We start from the raw sequence: 26,936 nt of genomic DNA, 5'->3' as shown, positions 1-26,936 counted from the left end.
AAACTCAAGAGAAATCCTAAATTCAGATTCAAATTCAGATTTAACCCAAAGAAAGCAGAATTGAGACCATGTTATTCAAAGTCCCTGGATAATTCTACCCATTCCCTTTGTAATGGACAGCATACAGCCCTTAGATAGCAATGTCCATTGAGCCTAATCAATTCAAAGCCAAAACAAAGACAGCTTCCACATAGAATAGCTGGGAATAAGGTAGCATTTAAACTTCCCTAAGATACTAAGTCTACCTTCTTCAGAGTCAGATTCTCATAGATAGTGGTCAAATACATAGCTATGTCAGATATCATAACTTTTCTGAGCCTCAAGGAAACACAAAAACCTCTACCTCTCAGTTAAAGCTTAGGTCACTTCCAGAGGATCCACTGCTACTGGTAAGCACCATGGGGCTACCAAACACCTTCAGGTAAGAGTCACTCTTTAGCCCTATCTGGAACTTTGTTTTTTGCTTTCCATTGCTAACTCTAGTCACTGACCAGAAGCATAACAAAGATCAGAGCCTTTATAAAGCAGGAGCTCTTCTAAAACCACATTATCTAATTTTCTGAAGGTATCTTCTGTCAAGCTGGGACATGAACTGCAAATGGCTTGAAACAAACAAAAAACCCACATACAATACATGAGGAGTTAACTTATACAGATCCTTTCATTAGCAGCAGACTCCACAAGTACCTTTACCATGTTAAAAAAAGTTGAAAATGAAAAAATAAATTAACTCAGTGAAAATTACCAAGCATAATTTAACCTTTACATCTTTGCTATAGCTCACATGTCCAAGTTTATAGAGCTAGCTGAAAGATTCAAGTTCAAGTGTGCATATTTTTAGCATGCACAAGTAAATACTATGAAATTTGTATTCATTTCTTTAAAATATGATGTTGTGGTGCAATCTGAAAATATAAAACTGACTTCATAATTAAATGGTTAAATATGAAAATATTTGAGAATGTTTACAGCCAAAAAAGAATTTTCTCTCTGCTTTCCTTCTCACAGTGTAAACTAGAAGCTCATAGCTAAGAAAAACTGAAGTCCAGTGTTAGTAGAATGACGTATTTGAAGGTCTAAGTCTGCTTAAAACAGACTCATCAATTTGTTTTCTTTCCTTTTCTACAAGCAAACAACCCGTGAGGAAGACTCTAGCTGGAGAAAAAGATTAAATCAAAGGGCAAGAGATTTTCCCTCAAGCATTAGTAGAGGAGGATGCAGAGCTAGAATGGCATTTTACTCAAAAGAAGTGGCCAAGGTGTCCAGCACAAGGCAGCAATTGAAGCTGTCAATTGGCTTATTCCTGACCAAAAATCATCATCCACTCCCTCATTTTCAAACATTAACCAGAACCTTCAACCTTGAAGTCTTATACAGTGCAACAAGCAGCAAAATACTCTCAAAATTCATTACCTGCTACCAAATGTCAGATAGCTAATCAACACAAATTACATTAAACAGCCATCCTCCAAGCAGTAACTCAGTAGCAACTTCAGGCAATCAAAACTACTTAAACAGAATTCTTCACACAAAACCTCAATGGGGGAAAGTGGGTCTCAAATGCCAGTTGCGCAAAGAAATGGATGACTACTACTCTCAGCAGGCTGTGGTTCTAGAAGGTAGTACTGGACTCAAAAGAAAATGAGCCTTCCCTAAGTAACTTTATTTAGGATATGAACCACTTCCAGGCCACACATTTAAAAAAACAGATTTCCCAATAGGCACAGAGAAACTGAGCTGCACAATAGAAAAAAATTATCTTTTCTGCTTATGTTAAAATGTATTAATAGGGACACATAAACATCAGTAGTTGCTGACCTGCAATTTTGTTCTCCTTTTGTCAAAGGCAGTTGTGATGCTGATAACCCACTTTTGCCACTTGGTACAAAATTATGCAGCCCTGCACATCTTTCCTGCCCCACACTTCCTCCTTTCACCCTGCATATGCAGGATAGACAACACTTTGCAAAAGAATGCTGCAATTTGGAGATTTTTGTTTGTTTTGTTTGGGTTTTAAGCTTTTTTGGGTTGGAGGGCAGGAAGAAGTATTTCCTCATGCCAGTCTGCTCTACATCTTAAAGCAAGCTATTTTCAGCCATAACAAAGATTTCCTATTCTCCTGAGAGACTGCAGGCCCCCAAAGGCATGTGTGCTCTGCTCCACCACATGCTCTATAAGAAAACTGGACAACTTCAGTCTGCATTTGATTATACATTTGGATAAGGATGAAAGGGACTTGCATAACCAGAAACCAGATACATCTCCCTGAGCAGGTAAGTTCAGTCCATCCCAAAAAACACCAGTGAAAATGTCAGTGGTCTCCTTGTGAAGACAATCTTGCAAGCTTGCCTTTCCTCAGTCTTTGAACTGAAGAATGGCAATTTTCCATTCCGTCTTTTACCAGTCTCCCACTAGGGGGCTGCATTGGACAACACATAGCAGGCAAAAGGAACACAGAAAAGGTGTTTGGAAATACAGGCAGATATTCCAGGTATCTGGTATCTGGGCATTTGCAACCTGTGGCTAGCACAGGTCTTTCCCATGAGAATTCCTTTTGTGTTTTATAAATAAAGATAAAGTTTGGATGTTATTAAAAACAGTGTCCCAAGATCTGGACGGTGCAGGCCTGGCCAACCAGGCCTAGGGGGAGGTTTCTGACTGACCAATCTGGGTGACCTTTGGAAACTCTTTATATATATGATGAAATCAAAACAATAAAGGTCTTTCCTTCTTGCCACTGAGAACTGGCTTCTTTACTCTGCTAGCGGCTCGACAGCGACAGCAACCTTTCCTTAAAAGATATAGAAGAGTTGTTTGAAACTGACTGACATGCCCATCCATACGTTATTTTTCAGGACACACCTAATTTGACATTTTAAACAGCAATTAACTTGGGCACTGGCTCGTTCCTTGCTGTACTTCCACAAGACAGTATTGCTCTGTCCGAAAAAGTCTATTGCTAGGGCATAGGCAAAATCATAAATCAATTAAAAGTAATACCAGAAAAAGCTAAGAACAGTACTACAGAGTCACTTAGCAAAGTAAGTGGCCCAGCAGAGAATACCCCTCTATTTTGCTGAAATGAATTCACCTGTTTCTTGGGCTACATACCTACAGCAGAGGCTGCCATGCCTTTTAAATTCTCTGATCTCATCAACTACTGTTGTAAGGTTTTGTTTTTATCATGAACCCTAAAAATTCAATGGAATAAAAAGTAGCTGAGTATCATGCACACTACACTTCAGTAAAAACCCACCTGTTGGAGCTTTTGCTTCTAAATGTAAAGATGGAATAATTTGTAAAGTGTGCTCTGTAGTTAGTATTACATATAGAGTTAAAGACACTGCTGATGCTTTCCTCAAGTTTTTTTTTTCAGTAAGAGCATCCAATTAGAAACTGACTATATGTAAGTCATAAATGACAACCAAAAGCCGGCAAATCTGAAAGTGGTAATTTTTGCTGCAAATTAATTTATCCAAGATTTCTCACTGGAAGAATACATTAAAAGTATATTCAATCTGTGACCTATCTAAAAGACAGAGCACTGAGGTTAAACTCTATCAACACAGAGAAAATGGTGGCAGAGCAAACATAACAAATTCTTTTCTTTCCATTTGCATCTTACCTTCACATACAGCTCATATCGTGCCTTGACTATAGGATTATTCAAGATGCTGGTGGCAGTGAGAACACTCTCCCTTTTTATTTGCTCTCTGTAGGCCTAGGAAACAAAATTGACAGTGAATAATTATCATGTACGTCTCAGAGCTGTCACATAAATTTGAATTCATGGTCAGTTTCTATAGATAAAAAAATGAACATACTACAGCATGAACTGCTTGTTCTTAGTACTTAAGTCCAAACCACATAAGTTCAATTATGTTTAGTAGTGTTCATAGCTCATTTGTTTAGCTTGATCAAAAGATGTATCTTATGTAATGAACTACAACCAGTTATCTGTTCTCATCTCCAGACAACATGCAGGCTTTTCCATCACAGCCTAACATATTGTTGAAGATGATCCTGCTCATTTTCAGGGTCCCTGCCAACCCAAAACATTCTATGATACTCCATAGTCACAGAAGCTCATATATAAACAAAACATTACTTTGGCAATCTTGTTTACTATCATGCACGTGCTACTCTTTCAACCCTTCTACCAGACAAAGTATATAATTATAAATTACAACAGGGACAAATACCACACTACTGCTAATTCTAAACTGCTCTCAGTTGTCTCCAAATTAAAAATATAATAGCCAAGAAAAGAGAGACATTTTGTTTATCTAGCTAGAAACACGTGTGTTTTGTTTTTCAAGCTCTATAACAAAATTTTTCCAACACTTAAATTCAGTAAAAAAAATTCTCGTAAAATAGAAAAGGAATTCCTAGTAACTTTATTTTCTACTGGCAGCTATTAAGCTCATCCACATTTCATTAGCTGGGGGTGCTTAAGTGCTGGCTATATGAGGTGTTAAACTTACAAAGTGCCATAAAGACATTACAGCTTTCTAGAGAACATAGGAATTACTTGCACCAAGAACTGTAACACTTTTCACCAACTATAAGATTACGCATACGCTTTTTTTTCCAACAGCATGTCAAATCTTACTTGTTTTCCTTTTGTGTGATCAGGAGATTTTAAGTGCTGCTGAACAGAACTGTGCAATGCAGGAACATAGACACTGCAAGCACTGCAGTGAACAGTCTCAACTTTCATCATATGGTCCTCAGCAGTAACCCCTGCCAAAGAACACACAACAAATCATTAATCCAAACTCTGTTACTTTAGGCAACTAGAAAAACAGCTTGTTTATTTTATACCCAAAAATAACGAGCTCTCAGTTGTTAAACATGTCAAACTGAACCACTGAGGAATATTCACCTAAATTCCAGCATCAAAATAAGGCTCTCAGCAGGCAATATTGAAAGAGGAAGTTTTTCACTTCAGTACCCCAACTGCACCTCTCCACAGACTACACGAGACACAGACAATGTACAAATATGACATCTATTTCAAATCAACAACCAATATCCTTAAAAGTACACATTTTGATACAGCAAACGAAGTTCAACCAAAATAATTGCACTTACTTTACCCCTTATAAAAACTAATTTATTTCCTTGCTCTCCCTCACCATCAGGAAGAAGCACATAAACTTCCTCTTGCAATTTTAAATATTAGCTTGGTAACAGAACATTCTCATCACAAAGGAAAACAGGCTCTCCAGTACTTAAGGAAATGAAAAAAGAAGAACCTGTGAGATTGTTAAGATGCTGCCTATATCCATTTTTAAGTAGCTTTTCATATTTAAGTTCAAATTAAGGTAATACTGAAACAGTTATTGCCTAAAATAAAGGTACGTAAAGATGTCTCCTCTGGCTGTGGCCCGTATTCTGAAATCCCTCAAGCAAAAAATGGGAGGTTTTGGCACAGCAAGGCAGGGACACATGAAATGCTCTAGAAAACTGCCTGTAGGGCAGCCAAGGGGAAAAAAAATTCAAGCCGAGATGCATCTTTGGGTAACCAAGAAAGTGCTTGAACTCTTTCTTTTGTCACTGTCCCTCCAAACCACGGCAACTCTTTTATTTACATTTTTTCCAATCCTTGCCATCATATTTGACCACTATTACCTTACTGCTTTATTACACTTTCTTTCAATCTACTGCATCTACCTGTGGTCACTCTTCACGCCTTATACTGAATGAGACTGTGGCAAAGCCCACATAATTGTTTGTCAAGTATCCAGCACAATCTTATCTCACCTTCTGGAGAGGCTATCTGGATAGCAAACATAAACAAGGTTTGCTGTCTCCCACTGTGCCTACATTCCACATTGTACCACAAATGAAGCAAGGAATCCCAACCAGGTACAGAAAAGATGTGAAAACTGTTTTAACCCATTTTATCAAATTCAAGGAAGAATGAAAGGAGAAAAAGACCAGGAGAGCTCCACATTACTCACCTTCCATTATGTCTTTTTCAGCAGCTTGGGAATTTTCCATTTGGCTACTTGTTTGCTGCTTACGCAGTGCTGTCTTCTTGAATTTATTCACCATACACTCCTACAGAGAAAAAAAATATTGGAAACACCTATGATGTACAATTGTTTACATTCCAATATTAAACCAGACTTTAAAAATTCAATTTAGTTCTATAATAAACAGCAAATAATTGCCATTACTTCTTAAGGTACTTCTTTCAACTGTAAAAGTAACAGTATTTTATCGACTTTGAGTTTGCTTCAACTTTTAGTAGTACATGCTGTACCAAAAGTCATCTGCAAAAGGAGTAATGGTAAGTTAAGCATATTTGGAAAATAAATGGTAAATTGTAACTGTATTTTCATGTTAAAGTTTTATATAGATCAAAACCAGCTGTCTTACATGAAGAAATTCCATCACCACTTTGTCAAATTTGGTTTGCTTCTGGATATGATCCAATGTCTCCTGGTGAGCTGCACTCTCCAGATGTGACTCAATCTCTTTTTCTTCAAACGTTCGAAACTTGCAAAATGAACAAGTAAATGCCATTCTATCAAGAGAAATACATTAAATATTACTACTAAAACTCCTCAAAACTACTTGACAAACCCGATCAGAAAAGGAACAGGAAAAGCATTCTTTAAAGAAGGTTAAGCGAAAAAGAAATTTAAAAAATCTAAAGAAATGAAATAAAATCTTAAAAGTTTTTCAATTATAAAGGGTAAGTGCTACAAGAATCAAATATAAATCAGGCCAGTGTCAGAATAATGAATTATCTATGCAGGAGACAAAAACTGCTGAAATCAGAAGCCAGGCATTTAAAAGTCACATTATTCTGTGAGTCCATCTACTGCAGCTCTCTACTTCCTGTCACTTTTTATAGCATTTCTCATAGGCACGGAATAATAGTCTTGACATGCCATGAATTCCTAATTGTAAGAAATCAGAAGAACTCATTTAAAGCTCATTTTCCATACAAAAACTATATAATCTTTATAAGGAAATGTGATCTCGTCAGTACAATGAGGAAAATTCACTAACGCTAGGATCATACACTGCACTAACATGGAACAGGTTTATACAGTGTAGTCACTTGGCAATACTAAGAAAGTTACAAACCTACATACTTATTTGCTACAGAACAGCTGACAACATACATATACGTATATATACACACATATACACACAGACACACACATATAAAGCCAGAATAAAATCAATTTCTAACAGTTTTTCAAGTCAACATGATCATTTACTTCAAAAGGTGTACCATTCTAAGCTGCTTCTCAAGTGTGCACTGATGCACTTGTGGGGGAGAAGGGGTTAGTAAATTGTGGATTTTCTGATACAACAGTGGTCCAAGTGAAACACCCAGTCTTCTAAGCCACTGAATTTGGGGGCCAGGTTTTGGCCTGAGTGTTTTTTCTCTGTTTAGGTTACTTTTTGGGTTTGTTGGGGTGTGGGGGAGGTTGAGGGGTGTGGAAGGAGGTAGGTTTTTTCCTCATTTCTTTGTTGAATTTAATTTTCCTAAAATCAGTCCAAAGGGGCTTTCAGGAAAAAAGATGTGTTCTTAGAGAGGCATAAAGGGCAAGAAAAACACTTGCACACAACACAGAAGTTACAGTACAAACCTGTATCCATCACCGTATTTTTCACTGTTTTTTTCCCTTCTACGCCTTTGCTTCTCTCTTCTGGCCTCAATCCGCCGCTTTTCTTCTTCCTCATTTTTAGCTTCTCCTTTGCCATCTTAACATACAATTGAAGGATTAAAAACCAAATCCAAAACAAGCAAATAAACAAAAACAGCAGAAGTACCTGTCTTCCCTGTCTCCTCCACAAACACTTCAAAATGCAGAGAAAGATCCTGCACCAACATGGTTCGACAGCTTTCTTAAATGTCCTGAAAGTTTTGCTTTGTTTTCCTCCTCTAAAGACAACCAATTTAAACACTACTTTGAACTTAGCAGCTAAGGGTTTACACTCTAGTTTACAGCCATAAAAGAAATTCAGAGTTAAAGCAAACCCTTCCCTGTTGTGTCTAGTTATTAAAGGCCTATTCAAGTAAGTGACCAGAAAAGGGTAACTGCAAATGCATGGCAGGAAACACATCGTTAAAAACTCTCCCCTGTTTTTAGATAGAACACCATTGCTACAATCTCCTTATGTAAAAACAAACTATCTAAAGGCTGCCTCTTCTACTGAGAAGACAGTCTCCAAAAGCAAAAGTTCTCATAAAGGACACAAGACAGTGTTGCTTCAAGGTATGGTACCCAAACTGAACTTGAACTAGCTTATTATTTTTCCCCACTAGACTTCATTTGATTTCACTTTCATTTGGAATATTTGAAAAATATTCCAAAGATTTTCAGCCAAAGAAATAAACCAGCTAATGAGGCTGGAGTGGGGGGGAACCAACAAGGGCAGATAAGATTCACCACACAACTAAAAACCCAACCAAATCTTCAGAGAAGAACTTGATTAAATTACTACATGATATGTAAGTAAAAGTGTGAATGAATAAGTGAATAGAATTTAGTTCTACAACATTTAAGGCTTCCAAGGACACTGACTTTTTGCATAAGTGCACTTATGTTTGTCTTTCCTATGTCTGCTTTAATAGTCTGTGAATAAAGGGAAACAATTAGAATATTATTCAGTGGGTAGTTTTAGAGCAGGAAAAAGAGGATCTCTTAAGTTTCCTTTTGCAGTTCAACCTTAGAAGAGAGATTAGCCTCCCGGAAATCTACCTCCGTCCAGGAAATCTACCTCCGTCCAAACAGCAACAGAAAGGAGCATACAACAGTATCATGCACAAACACCAAGACTTGCAAAACACTCTGTGACTCTAGAAGAGTCACTGAGTACTGAAAACATCTCCACGACCAGCAGCTCTTGATTATCCCTAGGTTTATAATTTTGTAGCAAAGAGTTTCAAAATTTACTGTGATCCAGAGAGGAGAAAAATTCCTGTCCATAAGACTGGGGTTTTTTTTTTAAATCAAATTGAAAACAAAAAAACACCTACCTAGCCACAGAGGCAATTCCCATACTGATCTCAGGATTTAAATTTCATTTAGTGCATTACCACCAACCCTGGAAATATGCAAAGGATCACTTGTTTTACTGCTGTAAAAATCATCTGGTATGATATCCTGTGGAGTGAAATGGCCTCTATTTTGACCCTCAAGATCAAAAACTGATTGCTCATCCTGTTAGAAGCTCGGGAATGGCAATCTGAATCTATATATATACTAAAATCTCCTTCTTTCCTTCAGTGCACTTATGCAAACTTTTAAAACAAAAAGAAACCCACATAATTTAAAAACAAACTCAAAATATTTACTACTACGTCAAGAAAAGAAACACTCAGCTGGCTGCAAATTTCCAAACCTCCTTGCCATCGAATGAGACTATGCAATATGCAACAGGGCAGCACACAAGGAAAAGGGGGCTAAAATAGTTTCAGCCTTAACACTGGATTTCTTTGTCTGTGTGTCTGAAATCACTACAGTTACTATACACTTTAACTGATTTTATGTAAACTAATAATAAACCTGTTTCATTAAGACTGTACATGAAACAGACACCCACATTCCTCACAGCAGCTCTCTAAGATAACTAAATCCACTTTTACAAACGTAACTCACCTAGGGTTTAAGGGTGAGGTTGATCAGCTAGTGGGATAAATAATAGGATATGGGTGAGGAACCAGTGGGATTAACAACATTCAAGCAATGGAATGGTAGTAAGGATAGAAGACCACATTTTTTTCATAAAAATTAAAAAAAAGGCAAACAACAACATACTGAAATGATCAGAGAGCAGAGACATAGTAAGCATGAAGAAACAAACCCAGTGATGGATGGATGTTACAAACAACCATTTTTCCAAAGCCTGAATTTTTAAACTCTTAAAAAAAAAACCCTAAAAACAAGAAAACCAGTCATGCTACCAAATAAATACTAGAGATCATACATACAGGCTTACTAAATCTATTCTCTCAAAGTCTCACAAATAGAATACCTACAATACCTTACCGGACAAAGCAAACTCACTTACCTCCAAAAGTCTGATATCCAAGATCATAAGCATCTCTTGTAAAGTCTTCATATATAACAACTGCACCACTTGTATCAACTTCAATTTCCTAATAAAGTCAAATCCATAAGTTAAAAAAAAAAAACAAAAGAAAGCCACTCTAAATCCAAAAAGGCAGCACATCACTTACATAATTTCCAACAATCTGTTACTTGTTATTTTTATCAAATATGACAATGAAAGAAAGTTAATTGAGTATCTTGTTGAACTCAGTGTACAAACACTTCCAGCTCTGCATTTATCTTTAATGCCTCAAAGTCTTAGTGAATTATTTTCACAATCAAAATTGTTTTCTATACAAATATTCTGACTTCCAATCCAGACTTTTACGTAGTTGAGAAGGTGTTAATACAGCCACTCAAAAAGAAGGGAAATGCCATTCTAGTCTTGCAATATTAAACCAGGATATATATACACACACATGCTAAGCTTACTAGTAACATTCTTACATAGCATTGCAACAAATCTGTCTGAAGGAAAGGACTAATCTTCCTACCCTATCAGAGTATACCTTTTAACACTGTTTCTTTTTTTATTTACCCTCTCTCCTTGATGTGTCTTATGTCTTATCCATTCCTCCTCACTTCTCTTTAGTAATCTCCTTTGTACTTAATTTCTCAACCCACCCAAGCAGGTCACAGGTGCATGAGTTCAAGCTGTCTACCTGTGGCAACATGAGAAGTGTTCATATGAGAGCTCACTCGTGCATTACAAGAACAGGTAGAGTGTACAAATACACTTTAAAATTCATTTTCCAGGCTAGCTGCACCAACTACATCTTTCACTCAAAATCAACTGCCACCAATAAAAGACAGTTTTAGATAAATTGGAAAAAAAACAAAAACCATGTTTAGAAAAACTTATATAGTTTAATGCTCAATTTTTTAACACTAGCCTAAGAATTATTTGTCTATAGGTATACTATGTGAACTTCTCAAAGAATCAAAACACTTTCCATTTCTGGGAATCTTTACCTCTACAGTAGAATCCGGGTAAGATGTCTTCATGTCTGTTAACATAAAACAAGAAACAATGCAAAAATGCTGTCACTGACAATTCATTTTAAGACAGTAAGGTATTTAGGAAAAAAAAATCAGCTTGTTAAGCAGGGAAGACGGTCTACATTTACAATTTATCATAGTTTACTAATACTACAAAATGTAAAATCAGTTATCCTTAGAAATATAAACTAAACACTTTTAGAAGTAATCACCTATATCTAACTCCAAAACAAGAATTTCAAGGTTGAAAGGACAATATAATTTTGAGATATATTTTCATACATACAATATATACCGATTGCATCAAAGTGTCTGTTTGTTGTCACCTACTTTTTAGTTTTCAACTACGTGATACCACTTAGGTCTCTCAGTTCAAGTTTCAGAAACTGTTAAACCACTCAACATTTTCTTCACCCGAATCTCAGGGCCACTAGACAAGCTGCATTCAAGTAGGCACTATCTATTCTACTTCCTAGAGTAACATCAGTATTACGTAGTACACTGGTCCTTGGATTGTGGAAATCAGTGATGGGGATCGGATAACAAATTGGAAGTGCTCTGTCTAAATGTAGTTTAGAAAGGAGAATATACAAAAGTACTATAAGAACTTGGATGTGTGTTTTACAGACCCTTTTCATCACAACAAAGCTGGTGAGACCACCAATAAGGTTCCCCATACAAAAGGCAGAGGAGTGTGTTCTATACACCCAGTTCCGGAATCTGTACAGTACTCTTGACGTTACAGTTAAGGGAACAGTTGTGTAACACACAGTAATGTAACCAAAATAACAGAATCAAAAACAGAATTTACAGATCTAAGTTTCTGCCAGGTCTATGCATTTATCTTGCAAGCTGTGAGCTACAGCAACTTTAAACGATTTTCAGGTGTGATTTGAAACCAAACGACATAAAACACTGAAAATCAAAATTACTAGGAAATTACAAGCATAAAAAAACTAAAATCCGACTGCAGTACCTGCTGTTAATAATACGTATTACTTGAGTTTACATTCCTTCAAAGCAAGTTATTTATTGAAACCTCACTAATGCCTTTTTTCTCCAACTTTGACTGCAATATAAAAATTATTAGTGTTGCAGAGCATCTTTATGGAAGCTGAAGAAACCAAACATCACTAATACAATTTGCAGTTTGTATTTATAGTTTATCTATCACATTTACAGTTCTTCTTGTCATTACAGCATTTCATTTACAAGTGGGAGCAATCTCTTTCTGCCTCTCAAATTATCCTGTAAAAGCTTTTGCCATTTTTGCAGTTTGCCTCCTCTTCCCCCTCCTCTTCACCCACGCCTTTTATCTTTATTTTAACTGCATTGCAGCTGATGCACTACTTTTTATATCCAAAGAATTTGGACAGCAGGGCACAGGCTAATGCAAGAGCACATTTTGGTATTTGTCAGGCATTGTCACTTCAGAAAACCTGAGCTCTGACATTATTTTTAGTGGTGAAAACTTATCTCCAGGATGTATCATCATAAAGTCTCAGTGAGACAGTCTTCAATGGTACATATCTGAACACATCAAAATATTCAATGTTATTTAGTAAATTATCTTTGCAGTAAAAAAGTTAGACATGAAAATTCATAAAATCCATTGTGGGCTACTTCAAATGTGGCAAATGAAGAATTACAGAACAGCACATACAGCCCTCTTTCTGAATATTACAACTAAGTAATTTATAAGGAATAAAAAAAAAAAAATCAGTAACAAAAATTTTGACACTTGCTACTTACTGGGTGATTTTTTCTGGCTCAGCTTCAAAACAGGTTTTGTCATTTTGGGTTTCTTGATAAATGTCCCACCAGGTTTGTTATATGGCTGCGGTATCATTTTTCTTTTTATTCCTCTTGCAGCAACTGCTGCAGGACTGGGTTTGTTATGATAGTCAACGACAATTCCAGGTCTGTGCATTCCGCCAAAGTCTCCCATATGCTGCAAATTTGTGAAATCAAGAGGAAAGTATTAGTATATGAAATCAACGCAAATAAAACAACTACTTGGTACAATACGACTGTGAACTTAACTAAAATCTGTGATCTAGAGCAAAATGCAGGAGAAACTTAAGGTCCTGATCTGACCTTCTGTTGTGCAATGGCTTTGTGGGTGTTTGTCCAGTAGCATGAATACTTATGTATAAACTGTGTTTCTGCTTATTCAGAACCATTGTCCAGGTAGGGAACGAATCTATCAAATCTCAGCCTAACATCTTAGCTCCTCTCTGCAGACTTTCTAGATGATGAATGCTACCTCCCTCTGGGAAAAAAACAGAGCTAAACAAATCAGTTTTCAACACCAAAAAAAAAAAAAGCTTCCTTGCTTTGCATCTTATGCAAAATTATGTAGTAGTGATTTGAAAACTGAGTAAAGGTCGCCCAGTGTGGAACAGTGATTAATTGAAGGAAGCTCATTCTTTCTTTTACTTATCTTTCCACTGAATTCAATAAAATGAGTATTTTTAAGTTGGGCCTGGAGAGAGTGGAAAAGAAACAATGCAGCAATAGGAATGAAAATTACATTGAAAGACTAAGCCTTTCCACTATTTCTAAAATTATGTACAACCATTTGTGGATACTTGTATATGAAAGTTACCTCACTGAAGACATGGAATAAATGAGTAATCTGAAGAGGGAAATTTAGGTAGCTGCAGTATTTTCAAGCATACTAACATACTTCTTAATATTAAATGAATTACTTGATCAATAAAGGGCAGAAGAGAGCCCACAGACTGGATGAGTGACTTGGATAAGCAGAAATATATGTATTTCCACGAGAAGAGAATTAATATTACACTGACAAAATTAAAAGAACTTAACCTCAAAATACTTGTGAAAAGTATTACTTTTTTAAAGCAGATTTTAAATGACAGACAAAACGTACCAAAACAGGCACTTTCCATAATCCGAAGTCCATGCACAAGATCTCCATGTTAATTTATTTAGCTTAGATAGCTATAGACTGCCTAGCATGTACATTTACATCAGACACATATAAATTTGACATGAAGTACACACTTCAGTAATTTCAAGCTGGTTTTTTTTAAAACAGAAAATCTACCTATTAAAGGTGCAATGCATTTTACATATCGTAAGTAGTCTAGCCTTTACATTCTCCTTCATTTACATAAACGACTTAAAAGGATAAATTTCAAAAGCAAAGTAAAGAAGAACTCAGTTGTAACTCTACACAAAGCTTTCAGATCTAAGCAAGTTCTGAAAGGATGGCATAAAGGCTTGAGAACGTAACATTTTCAGCTTCACAAGCAGAGAAACGAAGATTAGAATCTTTTTCTCATACCATGCTACATGCTAGCTAACAGCCATGTGCAAATCTGGGCTAAAAGTTTAATATGGCAACTACAATACCCAAAATGCTGCAAAGTAGACTTTCTGGAACAAAACCACCACGCAAGTTAAGTATATAAAAGACCTAACAAAAAATAATCTTCCTCGACACTTCAAGCTACAACAAGCTGTACAGTTAAAAATTAAAGAATCACTTCCCAAAGAAATACAGCACGCTTAGAATTTTAAAATATAAGTTACACCTAGAGGCACAGGCAGAATGGTGTTCACTGAACTCTTCGTGCTCAGAAAAAAATCAAAATTGGGATTATAAAACCAAGACAAAGGAACACCATCAACTTTAAGTCACTACTTCTGTCAGGTTTGGGAGTTTTCTGTTCTCTTCTGCTGTATTTTTTTCCCCTAGCTCACTTAAAATGAAGCATTACTTCCTCAAACTGCAATCCACTATTTTGCATACAGTTAATCATGCTGCTTCTTGGACATACAGTTTTTACATCCTATACTGGAAAGGAATCCACTGAAAAGCACTTAGAACTTAGGTCTTCAAAACAAACAAATACAAGTAACAGGACTAGGCACACCATGTGGAAATTAATTTCAATTCTGTGAAACGACCTGATTTCAAGTTGATGATGCCCCTTTAACCATGCTTTAATTCTGAGAAAGAATCACTGTAATTGCTAATCACTCACCTTTGCCATTTCCTCCCCATCACCCTTCCAGTAAACAAGTCAGAGTCAGAATTAACTTTAAAAGAAGACTTGATGTTTGATAAAACATGTATTCAACATATTAAAGAATTAGATAAACTTTTCCTTTTAAAGGAAACAAAAACTACTCTAGCGTTCACAACCTGGGTTTTATTTTTTGCTTATACATTGCACCTTTAACCTACTCAAAACTTCAAAAGACTTGGAATTCAACTTTTACAATGTTCAAAAATTGCCCCACCAGCAGCAGAGATGCTAGTGTTTACAAGGAAAAATGAAAGTCCTTTTAATCCCTTTTAGACCAAACCTATTACTTTTATCTTCACCTTTCAAACAAAAGGAGAGATTTAACAAACCTTATCAACTAGTCTATTACTCGTTACTTTCAGCAGAAAGAGGGACTGGGTTCTACTTGAAGACAGCTTCAAGGGGATAAACAACATTGTCAACCATGATAGTTTGCCTGGACAAAACCCCCACACTGTACTGAACAGTGCATTCATTTTAAAGCAGTGGTCTTGAAAGGGTTTAAAAGAGTGTCTAGTGAAAAGAATCTGAAAAGATTCTGTACTTACTCCTCGGCCTCGGCCTCTGCCTGTTGATGGTCCTCCAAAAGCATCATAGTTTCTGCTTCCAAATCCACTTTCAGGATAAGCAGGCGTTCCTCTCCCCCGAGAGCCTACAGGTGCAGGCTTCATATGGGGTGAAGAAAAACTGCTGTAGGAAGAGTAACTCTCTCTTCCTCTGTCCTCCATAAACCCAGGCCTCAATTTTGAACGGGAGTAAGGTGCTTCCCAGCTAGACCCGCCCTGGTTTCTACCTCCGAAAGAGTCAAGGCTATTCCGGTAGGAGTTGTCAAATCGACCACCATAACTACCTCCGAAGCGGCTTTGTTCGGGTTCATTATAACCATAGCCAGATCTGTACAGATCTCGCCCACCCAGAGAAGACCCGGAGTCGTAAGACTCATAAGGTCCAAACCTGGAAAAGTTGCACAGTGAGGAGAAAAAAAAGTAAGCTTACTAATGTTATACATTTCAAAAGACAAGTTATCAGTTGACATTTATCAACTAAAATCAATTTATTACTATACTGGTCTGTACAGTTGTGTTATTGTTTAAGCTTGATTAGGGCTGGGCAATTCACACTATGACCAGATAGAAAGCTATCTGAGCCATTTTTGCTACAAACAATTCTAAAGTTCAGTATACCTGAACTTTGTTTACTTAAAATTTTCAGAAACATTTATTTACTAAAACATTATCAGAGCCCAGCCCTAGTCTCACAAAAATAATCACCTGCAGACATTCAAAGCCTAGTGAAACTCCACTTTCTTCAAAATCATACCCTCACAGTCTAACGGTTAAACAGCAGTTAAGAAGTGGCTTAGTTCTGAACTGAGAAAAAAAAAAAATTTGTTTTTCTTTTTAATGGTACAGTTGTGAGTTTTAAGTACCCCACAGTTTTCATTTTAAAGGAAAAAGACACATGCTCTTCCATTCACATTTGTACTTTCTGGAAATTTTCTTCCCTTTAAAATTCAGTCTCACAATCAAAAGACTTCATGGTCTTCAGTGTATCCAGCTTTCACTTGCAGACCACTAGGTCTAGCAACTCAAGATTTTAGAAGTCTCCCCAATGCATGCACAGTGGACACAAAAACAGTCCTTGGAATATCAGAATAAAGTAACGAGCTGAAATCTTTAGCTATTTATCAAGAGTTTGCTTTGCCTAGGGTGGGGGCAGTGTCAGGCTAAAAATTAATATTTGTAACTACTTGGAAGGGAAACACATTAGTGTCCCTGCAGGGTTATAATACAGTGATTGAGAAACTGGGAAAGACAATCCCTTAACTGATACAATATAACCTAGAAGAGACTCAACTTACTAACTGTATCTACAGTAAACTGAATGCCTTCATTTTAAAATATGTTCATCTCAGAAGACTCAAGGATACACAGAAAACGACACTAGAAGACGCCCATGCATAATATAATTGTTGCATAGCAAGAGACATTTTGGTGTTCAAGTAGTCATTCAACCCCCATCATATGCAGATGACTATATGGTAGGTACAGCTTATTCCTGAATCTCTGCTCAGACTTTTAAATCAAAACTAATGGTCATTATTAAACAAGTTATACTTAACTAAAATGCTTAACAGAACCAAGCAGCAAGATACAACACTTTTCCAGCCTCCCTGTTTAGTACTGTCCTTCCCTAGTGGCACCACAGTGACTACAGACAGGAACCACACAGTAATCTGGCTACAGCCAGACAAAAGTTCAAGGGCGCACACAAGAAAACCATCAGATTATTCAAGTTTTCTTCACGTTTTATCTCCTCCAAGGCAGCATCACTACTCTGAAAAGCATGCTTCTTTGAATACAATATTAAAACCTAAATCAAATCAGCTGCTCCCCATTGTTTTCATCTGAAAGACCAAAGTAATAGTATCCTAGCGTTAAATACACAATTTTAAGACCACTGCATCAGAATTTTTAGTTTTAGACTAATCCATCTTACAAAGCAGCCCAGAACATGCACACAGTTTCAAACTTAATCAGTACTTTCCAATGAAATAATCTGGACATGACTTTCAGATGTAATACCAAGTTCATTTGAGCACTGCACATTCAAAACTGAAGAACACATACCCTAAATGTTCCTTGAAAATGGGATGTTGATAGATTCAGTCTACGACACTAAACAAATTAGGTCTAGTCTGCTGTGTCAGAAATGGTATGTCATGCCAATCAGCTACAAATTGCTAGACATTACTGAAAAACAAAACTTTCGCTGATTTCATTCAGACGCACTGTTTCATGGTCAAACTTTTCCACAAAAATGCTGATTATTACAAGATTAATACAAGTTTAGTATTTTTCAGTATTTATCAAACATGAAGACTCAGAACAAAAGTGTTCATACAAAATCATAACAACATGCCTCAGGAACACTTAAGTTGGAAGAATGATTTAAACTTAAATTGGATTTGATCAATTCTTGGGACAACTGAAGGATTATTTTACCTGTTACCACCACCACCACCTCCTCCGCCTCCACCTCCATGACTCTCCATCCCATAGGATTGGTTAAGGTAAGAGTCCATGGATCGTGGGCCACCATAGCCTCCATGCCCATAATCACGGTCCATGTCTAAAAAAAGAGCAGAAAAATGTTTATAAAGAAAGCAAGTGAGAAGTCTTATTAAGTAATCTAGTTTAAATTCTTAAATAAAAGGTTTACTCTTAGCCATGGTGCTTACAAACAAAATACAAAATTGACAGTTGAAAACCAATTTTGACACTGTGCTTAGAGAAGCCATGTGTCTTTGTCATCATCTGAGCACCTCTTGTCTGGAATCAAGTTCATAACTCTTTCCAGTAGTAGGTAACTCAGGATTATTGTTCCATCAGCTGGAATTAACATAAATTGAATTAGGAGAATGAAATGAGGATGCCTGATGTAGAATATGTCAAAAGTTTGTAGAGAATTAAGACCACTTCCAATCCTTTAATAATACAAAGAGCTCACAAGCATCTGTTCTGTCCATCCAATGACCCAAGAAACCTTCACTCACACTGAGAGACCCTGGGTCAAGGTCACAAGCTGTCATGCTGCAGTGCAAGCTCTGCATATAGGCTACAGTCAAATGAAGAATTTTCTGCCATCTAGCACAAACAAAAATCCACCCAAATCAGCACCGAGCTGCAGCTCACTAACTGTGCTAAGATGCTGGTATTTCAGAGCTGAACTGATGTCACTTCATGACATCTCAGTACCTTGTAACGAAGTCTGGCAAAAGAACCAAATTCCTCCTCAGCACTGGAGGGTCTATGTAGAAATTCTGAGTAAATAATCACTCAAATTCAAAGCACTAAAACAATGCTGCAGATCTGCATAATGAATATGATCCACAATCTTCCTGCGACGTACACAATCTGTACTTCACTGGCATTCCAGAGACCAAAACTGCTCCCCAGTACCAACCAACACTAACTTTTGGGTGATACAAAGAAAACCTGACAAGACTCACAGAAAAAGTAACACAGAGAAGGAATACACAATGAACACAGGGAAGGATAAAAATAAAACCAAGTACTTGTTTACTCTGACGAGAGAGTAATTTATACATTTCAGTATCTCCACATGTAAACCACTGACTTTTCCAGGACAATTAGCTCTCTTGAAGTCACAGGAAATTGTCCTATTTAAAGAAATACAGTAACTCTCTGGGCATAACATTTCAAGAAAATAACTGTAGTGCTGAAAATACATATATAAACCACATCCTGTTAGTACCTGGTTCTTGTTAGCATCAAGTCACTGTAATTTACTTTCTTGTATCTGTCAACAATGAGAATTCTGCAAATGATATTAAGCTGATTGTATCACTTTTACACAGATATTCTTAGCATTCCTGAATAGAGACTCCAACAAATAAAGACCTACTGCTGATTTATTTTTTTCATTCTAATTATCACAGGTACTTTCTAAAAAATTAAAGACGATACTTCTGGGGGGAAAAAAAAAACCCTTTGAACATAGAAGTCACCCTGCACCCTTTCATATTCTGAACATACAATAAAGATTCAAAAATCCAAGCACAAAAAAACTTTGCAAAATACTTATCATGTAGCACCCATCAACAATTTAAACTGCAAAGAATTACTGCAAAAAGAAATGGCTGAGGCTTCTAATAAAAGCATCTAATATTCCTCTCTGGTGCTTCTGAATGATCTGCCAGTACAATACCCTTAAGACTGTATATATAGAGATGCAGACCAGCAAAGAGTAGTAAAAAAAAAAAAACTTGGTTTTGCAGAAATTAAGATTGACCATGGGATCATTTAATCTCAGATTCAGGTTGTTAGGTTTTATAATGCAGTGTAACTACTCAAAAGACACCGACATACCTAACCTGAAAGCACCCAAAAATTTACCTTAGTTTCACCTGCTCTCTATTATCCATAGGCCCTAAGATGGCACAAAATCAGTGAGGTTAAGAGTTGAGAAGTGAATCAAATCCATCAAGGAAGAACACAACATACTGTCAAGATCCCTGCCACTGCAATGCAATTCTACTACAGCAGAGTAAATAGTGATAAGTGTTGTCTATATAATACAAGTTCAGTATTGGAAAAACACAAAAACATTCATGCGCAAAGAGCTCTTCCAGAAAATGGTCTGAAGTACAGTTTTGAAAAAAATCTTTAGTCTAAAATTTTTCGCATGAAAGCAAACACTAAAACACACTTTAAAATCACAGGATAACTTCTGACATCCACACTTGCTCAACACTCCTTATTCAGTTAATGTTATATAACATCAGCACTCTTGCTATAGAGCTATGCCAGTCCCTAAATCCTCAAATCCCTGCAGTTAGGACATCATCACCATCTCCACCCTAACAGTGAACAATTACTCATCCCTTTCCAGACTCACTGTCCTGCATTTACTTACACTGCAGTACACTCACATTTGAAAATGGTTAACAGGGGATACAAACGGTAAAGACATGAAGAAGGATGATCACTTGAATGATTTACTGCAAGAAACTGGAGATAGCAAATGAAATTTACAAATAAAGTAAAGAAAGATCCAATTTATTTTTCACAAAACAGACATACAAGTCCTGGAACTGAGCTACAAGCAGTAAGTTACTACAAATTTACACGGATTTGAGACAGAAATTGGATAAATCAACTGACAAGAAATCCAAGATATGTCAAATACAGACTATGTCTCTGGCTGGGAAAGTCTTTAAGATGCAAACCAGTGAAGGCATAAAAATATACCAAAGGAGTACTTGTACTACTTGCTCCATGACCCCAAACAGTGACATACAGGATACTGGTGAAGTGGGACAGACACACCTTTGACCTGATCTAGTGAAGGTGACCTTATGATCTCCTTCTGACTATTTCATTAAATGTTCCACACTGCTGAGCAGTTAACCTATCATTCCAAGCACTGCCCTCCTGGTTCAGTCATCAGCTGCAAACTTTACCAAAGATTTCTGCATTTTATACTTCATGTTCAGAGCTTGACAAAGACACTGTATTCAAACTAACAAGTACAGTATTTCTTTGGGCATTAAACTTTTCTTTACTCTGAAAGTATGTTCTCAAGATGGGCTTCATCCTAAAAAAGGAGAAAAAATACAAGACAATAGTAATACTCATTTATTTAAACCAAAATGAAAAGGACTTTGGTGTAATAACTGAATAATAATCACTGTCACCACTAGTAGAGATATGCAGAAGTTGCCTGTCTGTGCAGACTAAATGTGAAATTGTTTCACATGCTAAGAGAACCTATGTTTAAGCACTAGAGAAAAAACATCAGGAATTGTATTCCAGTGTCTCAAACCAAAAATTTAGAAGAGTAATAGTACATTTAAGTTTAAATAGTAACTGCTTATCAAAGAAACCGTTGAAGAAATATTGTATCTGTGTATCTATGAAAACTACAGAATAAAAAAGAAATTTAAAAAGTTTAAGCATTTTTAAAGCTTAAAAATGAAAGAGTGACTGTCTGAGATGAAGGTATTATCAGAGTATCTAAACCAAAGAATTGATCAACGGAATAAATCAGGTTTCAGTATCTGCTGCTCCTTGCATAAATACCTTGTGGATGAATGAGCCACTGCACTAAAGTATAGAAAGAAAGAACTTGCAAAGAACTATGTGGTTTTTAATTTCTAGATCATACTTGTCTACTGGTGTAGATAAGGAGAGAAGAGCTACGTCAAAAGTGAAAAAAATAAATTACATCTAAAATAAAAGAGAATGGGATGCTAAAATACAAGTTTAATTTACAAATTAAAATGTTAATGTACATGTATTTCTTCAGATTAATTAAAAAAAAAGAAGCCATATTTGGTGGAGTGATCACTTAAAATAGCTGCAAAATAAACCTCAATAGCCAGTCAAGAAAAACCAAATTTTCAATGGAAAAGAACTACAAAGTTAAACAAGCAGTAGGTAAGACTCAGAATCTCTTGGTAAAAAGAACTTTAATTAAAAGAAAAAAGTTTGGATCAGAGAACATTGAAATCATATGCACAGCACAAAGACAAGAAAAAATTTTCAACAGTATGCTCCACGTGAAGCATATGAAAAGGCTAAGAAAATGAGAAATGAGAAAGATCTTGAAGCAATAAATGATGAACTAAAAAAGCTAAATTCTGATGACAAGAAGCTTAAGAATCCCTTTTGCAATAGGAAGCAATATTTGTTCCAGGCATATTACATTTACATAACACCCTGTCTAGGTTGTTAGGATCACAACCTTGTCATTAGGCCATTTCCCCTTCCAGATTAAAAGGACAATAGTTGCAGTAACTAAAATATTAACATGAACAGTTCATAATATTTCTGCTAATAATACTAACATAATTTATGCTGAAGGGCATGTCAACTCTGACTCAAACTGAGCTGTCAGGAAGGCACAATGATGGAACCACAGGAGTCATCAGACATACAACTAGAAGTGCTTCCCACTGGCTAAAAGTTTCCAACAGGAAGAACCTTGCCAAGAGCTCAAATGGAAACTAGGCAAAGATGAGAATTCCCACATTCACCCTCTGTTGCCCATCTGCTGAACCCCCACAAAAAGCCTTCAGTCCCCTGCACAGAACCAGCGTACAACAATTTTTATGCATGCCTCGCTCATGTACATACACTGTATAAATAGTTATGGTAAAAGTTTCAAGCTGCATATGTCATAATTAAGACTTTAATAATTACAAATAATAGGAAGCTTAATTTTCACAATGAAAACTATTATTACAGAGGTACATGAAAGGAGCACTCTAATTGTACAATACACATTTGATTAGTTACTTCCCCTAGGATGAGCCTGGATTCACTTTAATGCTAGTGTCATCACATCTCAGAAAAGCAGGTTCTGTTTAACAGTTACAATGAACATTCTAATAAGAGACTTAAACTAGCACTTAAGAATAACCTTTCATTCTAAAAATCAAATGTACATTTAATTAGGAAACAATACAGAAGATTAAAAAGAGGACAATATCTTTAATTTATTTATTTTACTACAAGGAAAGATAAATGCAAAATAATACAATTGGAAAAAAAAAAGTTAAGACTCAAGAAATGTGTCACAAAAATTATTATACTACAATCAAAGACGAATCTGTAATCCAATGTGTTATTTCCATCTAACAGCCAACAAGTATCAAGAAATCTGACAGCAAGCATTTATTTGACAGGATCTGTAAATGAAGCTTGGACACAGTTTACAGTAAAGTTTTTATATGAAGATCCTTTTAATACTTGCTTGCATGCTGGCAAGAGATGTCAAAACATTTCTTGAGTCTTTTCTAAACTCATAACCTTAATCATCTTAGCAAAATAAGTGCATTCCCCTTTGTTTTATCTACTTAGTACTTTTGACAGTGCAAAACCAAGAGATAACTGTTGGTGTTGACTATATGTTTTCCATATGCTTTCCCAAACTGTTTGTTAAAGTAAATTTGAGGAGGGAAAAAGTAAGTAAAACCCAAGCAATTACAGGTTCTGATTTTTATTTTTAAAAAGAAAAGAAAAAATATTTTCCTTAACAGAAACAGTAAGAACCTGTACTCTGTAAGAAAATACTGACTTATGTTAAAAAAGCATCATATTAAGAAAAGTCTGTATTTCTACCCCACCCCCCATCCCCACTCCTTTTTCTCACAATTTTTCATTTGGAACGTGCAGGAGTTCATGTTGACATGCCCAAGATGAAAATCAAGTCTCACTCCCAGACAGTTATAACTCCTCCAGAAAACAACATGTGCACTCAAACCACGTTACGTACTTTTAACAACCCGTTTGCTTTTGTTTTTGTCAATACTGATTGTTCAGCCCCAACTCTTTTTACAGGTTAGACGTATTTATAGCTCATACCTGAGACTGACCCACTGGGCATGTTCACACCACAATGCATGGGGGTATCTGGGAATCTCCAATCTCTGTCTTCAGCTGGAGAGGATGGGTCAGTGAGAATGACTTAGTGCTTAGCAAGAGCTGGAGGGGAGAGATAGGGAGCCGCAACAAGAGGCGGCTCTCTCTCCTGTCGGATCTCCAGGCTCCTGACACGACCCCCTCACAGAGCTCGCCCCGAGCTCCCCCCGGCTCTGCCCGCGCCCCCCGCCCGCCGCCGCCCCCTCGCCCCCCGCTCGCCCCGCAGCCCCAGGGCGCCTCGCCCCGCGGAGCGCCACCCCCGCCCGCGCCCCCCGCCCGCCCGCGCCGCCCCCCGGGAGGGCCCTCCTCCCGCGCAGCCCTCCCGCCGCCGGCCGCCGCCGCAGCTCCCCCAGCCCGGCAGTGGCGGCGGGGAGCAGGACGTGGGTGAGGGGAGCTCCGTCCTGCACGTAACAAAGCGGCCGCTGCCATTTTGGGACGCGGCCGGGTCCCGCGGCGGCAGCGGTGGCGGCGGCCGGGCCCTACCCTTGCGGCGGGGGCGCGCTCTCACCTTCCCCGTAGTCCATGGCGGCGGCGGGCGCTGCTAGCGGGAGGGTGGCGGCGGCTCCGGCGGCTCCCAATGGCGCCTTCTGCCACAACGAGGCGAGGCGGGACGCGCGCGCCGCACGCACAGCCAGGGCGCGCCGCAATTGGCTCGGCCGGCGTGTCACGTGACCGGGCCGGCCTGCGGAGAGCGCGGGCTCGGGCCCGCCACGCAGCGCGCCGCGCACGGGGCCTGGGCCGGCTGGGTCACGCGGGAGGCTGCGCGGCGGCCATTTTGGGCCCTGGCAGCCGCCATTTTGTGTTCTGGCGTCGGGCCTTGTCACGCTTGAAGCCGCTGCAGGACGAGGAGTGGCGAGACATCACACCTTCACCATCCCACACGCTGCCCGCGGGCCCGGGGAAATGGCTCAGAATATGCTTCCCTGAAGTCTGGCAGTGCCTGGCGGGACTGAGCCCTTTGTGGGATCCCTGCAGCTGCACAGCCCTGGGCATGAGGTGCCTGCTTCCTGGGCCCTGCCAGTTCCCAGTGTGGGCTGCGGCTGTGTTGTGCAAACCAAGTGGCTTTGCGAAATAAACTGTTTAAGAAATGTCCCCTTTGATGAACCTAACAACACTAGTTTACCTGAGGGAGAAATGCTTTACTGTGAGGGTTGAGACACTCGAACAGGCTGCCCAGAGAAGCTGTGGATTCCCCATCCCTGGCACTGTTCAGGCCAGGTTGGATGAAGCTTTGAGCAATGTGATCTACTGGGAGGTGTTCCTGCCCCGGGTGGGGGCAGAGCTGGGATGGGACTAGAAGATATTTAAGGCCCCTTACAACCCGTTAACATTCTATGATGTGTCAATCCCCGAAGTATTTTGTGTCTGTAGCAGGCTGCACTGAAATATTCAAACAGGCTGATGTGAAACACAGACTTCATTTGAGTTTAGTTGTAAGGTAACACTGTGCGACTCTATGCAGCCAAAAGATTCAGAGAAGAAACAGACTTTGTCCAGACACAGGATCATACAAAAAATCCTCAACAACCCATATGAAGATCACATGCAGAGTATGTTATTCCTTGGAGTTTCTAAATGTTTTACACAACCCTGAAAGAAACAAAGAGGGGGGGGGAAAGAAAAAACAATGAGAAAAAATATATAAGATGGTAATGAGCAGATCTGGTCCAGAAAACCTGGGGAAATGTCTCTGAGGACAGGCTGTGGATGAACTTTCAGGCTGTATGAGTGGGCAAAGCTGCTCTCGCCTGGAATTTGATTTTGCCGGGGAATCAAGGCTTCCTTCAGTCTTGGGTGGCTGTTAGAGTTTCTCCCCATCCGCAAAGTAATAAAACCCCCACTGCAGGCACGCACGATGCGACTCAGGAGGTGAAGAGTCCAAGGTCAGGCTAACCCGGAGCCCGGGGCCGGCGGGGCACAGTTGCGCTGGCCGGGCTCTGGAGGGCAGCAGAGGCGAGCGCATGTGCCCCGGGAGCGGCGGGGAGCTGCGCGGGCGGCACCGCGACACGTGCGGGCACCGTGAGCATCCCGCCAAGGGAACCCTTCCTTCGGCTTATCCAGAGACACCGTATGCTTGGACAGAGCGACGATCCCAGGGTACAAATACCCCTCACACAGACCTGTCTGTGCCCCCGTCCCTCTACACATGCAGAACAGATAGTTTCTTGTACTTGAATGTGAGATCCATACACTAGACATTTGCCGAAATGTCCGAGGCTGTACAGCTCATGTTTGCAACGCAGGAGCCTCTTCTCTGCAGCCAAGGCACCTAACACTCCTCATTCATAGGAAAATGATGCCAAAAGACATATTTTTTGTTAATCTCTCTACTGTTCTCCTAAAGCACATTTATTCCGTGTCTAATCCATCAGCAAATTTACTCATTAGAGCATACTAGACTACCAATAATCACAGGGTTAAGCCTCTATAGTTTGTCATGTTAAAAATCTGAATTCAAAATGTCAGAAGCAGTCCCTGAAGAAATGAATGATCGTTGAAATCAGCAGTTTCATATGGACATCAGGAAGCTCTGAATTGGGCCCATGCACATCATTTCAAGATGACTTACAATTTGTATGCAACTCCCCAGTGTTCCTATGAAAGCTACTGCTGTCCTGTGTGTCCTTTCATAGTCCGAACAGAGGTGGTTGTTATGGGGACAGCCATCTGTCAGAGAAATGAGGGTGTGTGGCAAAGAGAACATCTGATTATGAAAAATTTGGGTTCATACAGAAGAGGAGCTGTAGCCCCGAAAACACACAGGTTTATTTGGGCTTATTGTTCCAGAACCAGAAGCTCAGGGAGAAGAAACTGGATCTATGGGCAGATCATGACTACAGCAG

The 26,936-nt window shown here is 38.5% G+C and overlaps 2 protein-coding genes across 3 annotated transcripts in view; one reads left to right on the top strand and one right to left on the bottom strand.

The window, feature by feature from the left end:
- LOC146420910 (DBIRD complex subunit ZNF326) overlaps nucleotides 1-24,727 on the bottom strand; it is a 26,416-nt gene extending 1,689 nt beyond the window's left edge. Inside the window, exons 1-12 of one of the 2 annotated variants that reach the window (XM_085047890.1) lie at nucleotides 24,602-24,727; nucleotides 24,037-24,111; nucleotides 18,151-18,277; nucleotides 15,694-16,099; nucleotides 12,837-13,035; nucleotides 11,058-11,092; nucleotides 10,045-10,132; nucleotides 7,617-7,731; nucleotides 6,388-6,535; nucleotides 5,967-6,066; nucleotides 4,613-4,743; nucleotides 3,626-3,721 (exon numbers count right to left, since the gene is read on the bottom strand). In XM_085047890.1, coding sequence (XP_084904016.1) covers nucleotides 3,626-3,721; nucleotides 4,613-4,743; nucleotides 5,967-6,066; nucleotides 6,388-6,535; nucleotides 7,617-7,731; nucleotides 10,045-10,132; nucleotides 11,058-11,092; nucleotides 12,837-13,035; nucleotides 15,694-16,099; nucleotides 18,151-18,277; nucleotides 24,037-24,111; nucleotides 24,602-24,617 — 1,536 coding nt within the window. In that variant the 5' untranslated portion in view covers nucleotides 24,618-24,727. The remainder of the gene's footprint in view (nucleotides 1-3,625; nucleotides 3,722-4,612; nucleotides 4,744-5,966; nucleotides 6,067-6,387; nucleotides 6,536-7,616; nucleotides 7,732-10,044; nucleotides 10,133-11,057; nucleotides 11,093-12,836; nucleotides 13,036-15,693; nucleotides 16,100-18,150; nucleotides 18,278-24,036; nucleotides 24,112-24,601) is intronic. The other variant, XM_085047891.1, reaches the window with a different exon arrangement.
- On the top strand, nucleotides 24,671-26,936 carry LOC146420909 (uncharacterized). The gene is made up of 2 exons (XM_085047892.1): nucleotides 24,671-25,643; nucleotides 26,881-26,936. The coding sequence occupies exon 1, from the start codon at nucleotides 24,671-24,673 to the stop codon at nucleotides 25,166-25,168; it is 498 nt and encodes a 165-aa protein (XP_084904018.1). The 3' UTR covers nucleotides 25,169-25,643; nucleotides 26,881-26,936.

This window comes from Lichenostomus cassidix, unplaced genomic scaffold (genome assembly GCF_008360975.1).
Source record: "Lichenostomus cassidix isolate B80296 unplaced genomic scaffold, HeHo_3.0 HiC_scaffold_518, whole genome shotgun sequence".
Classification (NCBI taxonomy): Eukaryota; Metazoa; Chordata; class Aves; order Passeriformes; family Meliphagidae; genus Lichenostomus; species Lichenostomus cassidix.
The sequence above is the reverse complement of the archived record's forward strand: the minus strand, read 5'-3'. Positions and strand labels throughout refer to the sequence as shown.